Source organism: Solanum pennellii, chromosome 11 (genome assembly GCF_001406875.1).
Source record: "Solanum pennellii chromosome 11, SPENNV200".
Taxonomy (NCBI): domain Eukaryota; kingdom Viridiplantae; phylum Streptophyta; class Magnoliopsida; order Solanales; family Solanaceae; genus Solanum; species Solanum pennellii.
Genome location: NC_028647.1, coordinates 60,719,823 through 60,729,037, shown reverse-complemented (window position 1 = coordinate 60,729,037; position 9,215 = coordinate 60,719,823). Strand labels below are relative to the sequence as shown.

The window sequence follows — 9,215 nt, the reverse complement described above, 5'->3', positions numbered from 1 at the left end:
GGGGTCAGGGATCGGGTAAAAAAATAAAATTTTAAAGTTGATTTTATTAAAAAAGAATTGTTGTTTTTCCCAAAAAAATGTAATTTTAAATTGGAGCAAAGTTTTGGAAAATGTTTTCCTTAATTTTGAAGGGAAGTCATTATTTCCTTAATTTTGAGGAAAATAAGTTAATTTGGAAACCATTTTCTAAAACTTTTGTCACAACCAAACATGAGAAAATTGAAAAACATTTTCCAGAAAATATTTTCCTTCATACCAAACATACTCAAAATTCTAAGTAGGATATTTTTTGTGTGTTCACTCAATATTTTTTTTAGATGGTAAATATAAAATTATAATTTTAAGATTAATTCTACGTACATTTTTTAAATAGATGTATAGATGTAATTTATTCTTAAAAATAGTAGTTGTGATTGTGAGTGCGTTAAGTGTCATTTTTCAAGTTTTTTAAATATCAAATTTCATTATCTTCTCGTATATTAATATAAATATCATTTTCAAGACTTTTTAATATCAAAATTCCATTATTTTCTTTTATATTAACAAAAGAATGCATTTAATGTTCTTTTCAAAGTTTTGAATTTCAATTTCTATATTCCGAATTACAATTAAGTTTAATTCTTAGGCAAACGCATTCTTATAACCATTAGAAAACTAATGTCTCAAAAGATTACAATGAATATTTAATTTGTATTGTCATGACATTAGAGATCTATCTAGTTTTTAAGTTTTTTAGCTAGATTTTTTTTAAGAACTTTGCCTACTATTTTAGGACCTTGAATTAAATTACTTAAATGTCATTTCTATCAATAAGATTTGTGATAACAAATTCCGCATATTGTATTTCAATAAATGGCTAACATTTTATTAATCTAAAAAAATATTTTATAATATAAATAAAGTGTAAATGACAAATATAATTAATTTTTTCTTATTATATTTGTGAATCAAAAGTGCTTCCTAATATAACACATCTAGAGATTTTGTTAACTTTTGATTTCAAATAATACTAATCAATAGTAAAAGTTTCAAAAGAAAAATCACAATTATACATGCTTATAAAAATACTATAAAAAGTACAAAATTCAAATGAATGATACAACCACATAACAAACAAATCTATATGAATAAAAAAGATAATAGATAGAAAACCTAATCATTTAAGAGAAAAAAAAAGTTAACAATAAAACCCTATAAGTATTATTAGGATTCAAATATGATACTATTAAATATTATATCAAATACAAAAATCATATATCATGATACTACCGATTGAGACTCAAAGTGAAATTCATCCATAACCCATAAACCTTAAACCCCTAAAATCTAATAGCTAATCGCTAATCGCTAATCGCTAATCGCTAATCCCTAATTCCCTAACTCAATTTTAAATTATATATGCTGCATTTTAAATCATACCGCATAGATGTAGTTATGATTTTTATCGAAGTTATTATATGTATAATTAAAATCGATATACACAAGTATGTCTAAAGAATCTCATTTGACATATACATAAACCCTAACAATTTAAATTTATCGTATATTAGTGAAAAGGGATTAAGAAGAGAAAAAAAATGCTCACAACATAGTGAAAATATATTGTACATTAATAAAAAAGAGATTAAAATATTCTCCATAAAGTTTAGTATAATAATAATAATTTTAATCAAAATTGAAATATTTTTGAGAATCTTTTCCCAAACTTTTTTTAATTGTTTTTGTTAATATTGTAATTTGGTATAAATAATTTAAGACAACATAAAAAGATGAATTATTAAGTTTGTATGAAATTTTTGACGATAGGATTGGGTAAGTATTTAGAAGATATTTTCATCTAATCTAATTGCTTGTAATTATTTAAAAAGATAAAAGAAAAGTCATCTATAATAATAATTTTTTTTAAAAAAAAATAAGTTGGTCATCTCTTAATTAAATTTGCAAAAGTCCACGTAGTTTATCAAATCAGATTATTAATCATCAAATTGACAATAAACAACTTTTTGGACGGTTAATTAAGATTTAATAACTTTTTGAAATGCTTTTTAGTTGTTTAAATGGGAAAAAATAGATAAATACCTTTAGACAACACAGCATGCTGGAGTAATGAAAAATTATTAACAGCTTTTGGCTGCAAAAAGTAAAATGTTAATTGACTTCATCCAAATTCAAAAATAGGGATGAGACTTTTTTTCTTCTTTTGGCTCCCAACAGAACTTTTTCTGCGCTCGGGCTCAAATCTTAGACTTTTTATTAAGAGTGACGTATTTCAAGTAGTGCACCATAATCTATGTTGATTGATAGAGATGAGACTTCCTCCTGCCTAAATATAAAAAAAATTGCTTTAGTTTAGAATATAATTATTTAGACACACGTTAGTTTATAATATTAGGATCAATCTTATTAAATATTGGTGCATCCACATATATATACTCTGATAAAAGATTAGATATAATTTATTTTATATATATTATTCAAGTAAATTCACGTGTATTCGGAATACATAAACAAATATCATTAAAATTTCATATACATGATATCATATATATATATATATATATATATATATATATATATATAAATCGATTTGCAAGTTGAAAACAATTATTTACAAATGAAACCACAAACAAATGCACAAAATATTTAGATTTCGACTTTATTAATACAACTGCAGCGATATGTTTAAATGAGTGGGCCATGGAAATTATTTTTAAAAAAGCACTTCAAAATGAGGGGGGCGCATGACAGATGAGCCTTACAAGGCGTTGCGTCGTGCAAGACACGTGGAATTTTGTGTCTCGTGAGATGATATAATTTAAATATCGTTTAATTTTTTATTAAAAAATTATCTTTTAGTTTTATAATTTTATTTTATTTTTATTTTTCTTTTTGATTTCGAACTCATATTTGCAAATCTCTTTGGTAGTTAATACACTAGACAGTTGTCAATACTTATAAAATCTAAACAATCATATTAATGGTTATGTAATAAGTAGTACTAACTTTCCTAACACACGTTTTTGTCATTTTCATTTCTCCATTTCCACAAAACTCTTCCCCTTTAATTGTAAAATCCAAGTATCGTTTTCTACAATCTAATTAAGATATCAACCTAATTTATTGTTACGTAACTATCATACATTATTGTTGGTTGTTGAACGTCTCTATTTTCTTTCCTCTTTAGCATCTTCTCCATAGATGTGGCATTACTACGTAAGGACATATTGGAAAATAAAGGGTGTATTTTACATTTAAAAACCCTCACATGTAGCCACTCAAAAATAGCTTAATTATTTTTCATACCTATAGTTTGATAATTACAATTCGCAGCTACATGTTATAGGGAGGAGAGAGGCGAGTGAGACTAGGAGAGAGAGGGGAGAGAGGAGAGAAGCTTAGCGAGAGAGGGCAAAGAGTGGGACAGAGGTGAATTGTATATGTATATTGGTTTAATTATTGTATATTATATATATGCAGTTGTATATATAGCAAGTGAGATTGGGAGAGGGGGGATAGAGGCGAGCGAGATTGGCAGAGGGAGGAGAGAGGCGAGCAAGAGAGGGCAAAGAGTGGGAGAGAGGTGAATTGTATATGTATATCAATTAAGAAAATTGTATATTATACATATGTATTTGTATATTCTTGCGAATTATACATACCAAACATGGCTAATTATATAAACTCGAAGTCACCCAACGTAATTAAAGTATAATGTTAGTCGCGGGTGATAATCATAACAAACTGTAGTTATGATGAGTAATTAAGTAGTATAACTTTGTTTAACCATATAATTTTTCCTTACAAAAATCATGTTTGATTGATTAAAATGTTTCACAAAATCTACGGCGCACTACCCATAGTATTTGACTTATATATATATAAAGATAAACACGCGTTTCCGAGAAAATGGTCTAAAAAATACTTTTCATATCTTTTATATGAAAAATGAAGATTTAATGGACATAAAACAAAAAAACAAGTCTCTCTCCGTATTTTCAAAGAAAACTTCTTTTTTTCAAACCATCACACTCAAAAAGAAATTAAAAAATTTGTACTTAATTCATCTCCTATACCACCAAGCTTATCACTTGCCCTATATGATATAACATCAAATTAAACACAAGAAAAAAAGTTTCTCATCAATATTCATCATGTCTTCCTTTCAATTCTCTCTCACCAATCCCAAACACAAAAGAAACCATACTTGTCTAGAAGTTTTTCCATTATGGAACACATTCAAATCCAACAACCTCTCTTTCCCAAACAAAAGACTTTCACCTAACCTATCCTTGAAAACATCTTCATGTCTTTCAAATTTAGAGGACAAGAATACTATTGAACTCCAACAATATGATGAAGAAGAGAAAAAACCCCTTCATGAGATGTGGAGAGAAATTCAAGGATGTAACAATTGGAAAGGTTTACTAGATCCTATGGATTCTCATCTTAGAAAAGAAATCATTCGTTATGGTGAATTTGCTCAATCTTGTTATGACTCATTTGACTATGATCCTCATTCAAAATATTGTGGTACTTGCAAGTATCAACCATCACAATTTTTTGACAAGATCAACATGGTGAAAAAAGGGTATGAAATGAAAAGATACTTATATGCAACCTCAAATATCAACTTACCAAATTTCTTCCAAAAATCAAAAATGAGGAACGTTTGGAGCCAACACGCGAACTGGATGGGGTATGTAGCCGTAGCCACAGATCCTGAAGAAATAAAACGTTTAGGTAGACGTGACATAGTGGTTGCATGGCGTGGCACGGTGACATACCTAGAATGGATCCATGACCTACAAGACATTCTACATCCTGCTCATTTTCGCGATGATCCTAACATCAAGATTGAGACAGGGTTCTTCGATATGTATACTAAAAAAGAAAATAATTGTCACTATGCTTCATTTTCAGCTCGTGAACAAATGTTAGCGGAGATTAATAGATTAATCGAAAAATACCAAGGTGAAGAGCTAAGTATTACCATAACAGGACATAGCCTTGGTGCAGCATTGGCTTTGTTAAGTGCTTATGACATAGCTGAGATGAAATTAAATATTTTACATAATGGTAAGTCTATTACTAAAATTATTCCTGTTACTGTTTTTTCATTTGCTGGACCTAGGGTTGGAAATCTTAAATTTAAAGAAAGATGTGAAGAGCTTGGAATTAAAGTTTTAAGAGTTGTAAATGTGCATGACAAAGTGCCAAAAGTGCCTGGAATTATTACAAATGAGAAATTTCAATTCCAAAAGCAATTGGAAGAGAAATTTTCATTTGCTTGGAGTTATGCTCATGTAGGGGCGGAGTTAGCTTTAGATCATCATCGTTCTCCTTTTCTAAAGCCCAATAGTGATTTGGGCTCTGCTCATAACCTTGAGGCCCATTTACATCTTGTTGATGGGTACCATGGGAAGGTACGCGCCTTTCGCTCTGCCACGAGTAGGGATGTTGCCCTAGTCAATAAGGATTCGAGTTTCTTGAAGGAGGAGTATGGTGTGCCACCATTTTGGTGGCAAGACGAGAACAAAGGCATGGTGAGAACGAGCGATGGCCAATGGGTGTTGCCGGAGAGGCCCATAATTGAGGCCCATCCACCCGATACGGCCCATCATTTTCAACAAGTCCTTAAACTTGCGAGAGCTAGGTTAAATTTACCATAATTATTATTAATCGTTGTGTTTTTACCTTTCAATAAAGTCATAAGTAGCCTTGCTAGCTATTAAGAGAGGTTGTGTGCTTTGTTCTTCTTTTCATTTATTGAAAATTGGGGGAAGGAAAATAGGGAGGAGATTTATATGGAAAATCGAACTCTTACCAATACAGTAAGAGTTCAGATAGTCAATCAATTATGAGCTACTAAAATTTCCGGAATATGGATTTGTGTATGTCAATTGGTGCTTTGAAGACTATTGTGATGCTCAATTATTAATAAAGTGACTAAGAATTGTCATTTCAAAATTATGCTTGCTTGGTTTTATTTCTACAACTTTTATTTATCATCTACATTGACTACTTAGTTTGTCTTTTAGTACATAAATCATCTATCAAAAAGAAATGAAACAAGGGTTTTGGATATATCAATAATATTTCTATGTTTATTCCTTTGAGAAAATATTAGTCACTTGTTAGCCAAGTACTATGGAATCGATTTGGTTTATGAGATAAATTGGGATAATTTTGAATTATGTTTTAGGATTAATATATAATAATTTTATTCTTGAGCTTAATCGTAAAAATTTCATATTATCTCATTCAATTTGATATTATCTTATTTCACCCCTCAAATGGAGAAAAACATTGATCCAAAAATATAATCTCAAAACAATAACAATTTCAAATAGTTACTACATGCATGAGATAGTACATAAGATAAAGGAAAGAATCTTTCATTCTCTCTTTTCTTGTGTCTAATATTAAACAAATATATGTATAATTTCTTTAATCTCTTTGTCTAAAGTAAAAAAAAGGGCTTAGAAGAGCCAAGAATATTAAGAAAAATAAAGAACAATTTTCTTTGTCTTGATTTTGTTCGAAAAATATCCTTTTATTCTCATAGTCTAGTTGGTTAGTATTAAGTCGGGCCTCTTTTATTTTAATGAAATATAATTTGAAAATAACTTTGTTCGAAAATTAAATTACCTCTGTTTTGAGCAAACGAAAAAATCTATTTGACGTATTTGAATTCCATCCTCTACTCACAAGTCACAATAATTGAGAAATCTAATTTGAACAAATTTCCATTATGTATTTTCATCAATTTGAATCAATAATAGTTGGTCACTCTTGAGTAGGGTCATTTCTAGCTCCAAATAACGAGAAGAAGTTAAGAAATGATAATGATCTAAGTTGAGAAAACAAACTAGTTTAAAAAATATCCTTTTCATTTTTTTTTATTTCCAACTTATGGTATTCGATGTATATACTTAAAACTTGATTAAATTCGAATAGTACATTATAAGGCCCATTTTAATGATAATGCTTTCTAAAGAATTTTTTTTATATCCAAAATTCAAACTCAAAATTTTATTAAGAGTAAAATAATCTCGCTACTGCACCATAACTCATATCGATAACGTCCGTTTCATTAATAATATATATAAGTGGTATGTTGTTGTAGAGCATATGTCACATAAAGTTGTTATATTGATTTCTAGTTGTAGCCTTAACATAGTCCCTATACAATCCTGCAGTATGTCCCAATTCTCAAATATTTATTTTTTATAACTATGTATAAATCATGTTTGACATGATTTTTTTGTATAGATTTTTTGTGTGTAAATTTGAAAATTGTAAAACTAAATAAAACTAAAAATAAATTAGAAAAAAAATCATGAAAAAAATGGACGAATTTTTGACCAAAATAAGCCATTCTATAAATCAATTCACCAAAATAGTAAGTTTTTAATTTTGTTTACAAAACTAGTATAAACGTGGTTCACAGTAACGTTTTATACTTTATTTATTTTTTAAAAAAATTATTTTATTTTAAAAAATTTAATGAGAAAAGGGACGGTCTGCTAACAACGTTAAATAATAATAAGTAACTGGAAATTACGTTTTAACTCTAATACGTTATTGGGAATAACGTTTTAAGCATATATAATTTAATAATAATACGTAACTGGAAATTACGTTTTAACTCTAATACGTTATTGGTAATAACGTTTTAAGTATATATAATTTAATAATAATACGTAACTGGAAATTACGTTTTAACTCTAATACATTATTGGGAATAACGTTTTAAGCATATATAATTTATGCCTGCACTAGAACAAAAAACCCCCAATTTAGTTATATAAAATTGGGAAAGAAGCTCCTTTTTTCCATTGAAGCGTAAAACATAAATTAGCCCCTTCTCCTCTTTCTCTCTCTTCTCTGTGTTTTTTTTTTTAAACGAGAAAGATAAAAGGTATTATCGCACTCGATTGCAACCCATATTTCCCCAAACTCGCCGGCACTCGGCTGAGACCAAAACGACAAATTGGGGAAGAAAACCCTCCAAGAAAACCCATTTCATTCTCCAAACCTACCTTCAAGTTACAAGGGATGAAGAGAACTAGCATCAAATCTCGCTCCAAAGGCACAATGGAGTTGATGAATNTAAGAAAACCCTCCAAGAAAACCCACTTCATTCTCCAAACCAACCTTCAAGTTACAAGGGATGAAGAGAACTAGCATCAAATCTCGCTCCAAAGGCACAATGGAGTTGATGAATGCTGTATCTGAAGAGTGGAGGTGAAATTTTCAAAACTTTGAAAACGGCTGCAGATCTGCTTTAAAAAGGTAAAAAAAACATTGATAAAGAAGAGTTCTTTTCGTGATTCAGGTAATTTTGTCATATATTGATTTAGTTTATCTTATAGTTGATGAATTTGTTATTTTCCTTTAGTGAATTGATTTATAGAAACTTATTTTGGTCAAAATTCAGATTTTAATGTTGATGTAGGTTAACCCCTGCCACTCTTACCAAATCTTTGGTAAGTGAAAGCAGTAAACTGTTGTGCTTTTGATTGTTTCTGTCATGTAAACATAATTTACAATCACTATATATTTAACAACTCTTGCACTCGTAGATTGAGAAAAGCTTCTAAGTTACGTTGTATTCTTACTTCTGTATAGGTATTTCTTTTTTGGCTGCTAATAATGCATACCAATTGGATCCCGGTCCACTTGATCCGTCTGTAATAACTGGACAGCTCACTCATAGGTCACGAGATATATGGATAGGGAATTATAATATGATTTTGAACACAAGAAAATGTGATGGGAAGTTTTGGGACCTAGTAAATGAACATCCCATTCATCCACAAGTCCTAGATGTGATTAAACTATCTGGATTATATGGTGTTNTCATTCATCCACGAGTCCTAGATGTGATTAAATTATCTGGATTATATGGTGTTTATAGGTCTCATAGGCCTGTAATTGATCGTAGCTTAATCACCGCACTAGTTGAGAGATGGCGGCCTGAGACTCATACATTCCACTTTAGGACGGGTGAGAGTACGATCACTTTACAGGACGTGGAGATATTGTATGGCTTACCCGTGAAAGGTAATGCGGTAGTTGGGTATGAGCCACAGAGGTCTGTAGTGGATTGGCAAAATATTTGTCAAAGATTATTAGGTTTTAGTCCACAACCTCAAGACTTTAAACATAGTAGTCTCAAGGTTTCTGCGCTTAATGCACACTTGCGACTTCAA

General features: G+C 29.7%; 1 protein-coding gene across 1 annotated transcript; it reads left to right on the top strand.

The window, feature by feature from the left end:
- The first annotated feature begins 3,978 nt into the window (after nucleotides 1–3,978).
- Nucleotides 3,979–5,970, top strand: LOC107003342 (phospholipase A1-Igamma3, chloroplastic). The gene has a single exon (XM_015201657.1). The coding sequence runs from the start codon at nucleotides 4,152–4,154 to the stop codon at nucleotides 5,667–5,669; it is 1,518 nt and encodes a 505-aa protein (XP_015057143.1). The 5' UTR covers nucleotides 3,979–4,151; the 3' UTR covers nucleotides 5,670–5,970.
- The last annotated feature ends 3,245 nt before the right edge of the window (nucleotides 5,971–9,215 follow it).

Coding starts and splice junctions, on each gene's coding strand:
- LOC107003342 (XM_015201657.1), top strand. CDS start 4,152: ATGTCTTCCTTTCAATTCTCTCTCACCAATCCCAAACACAAAAGAAAC.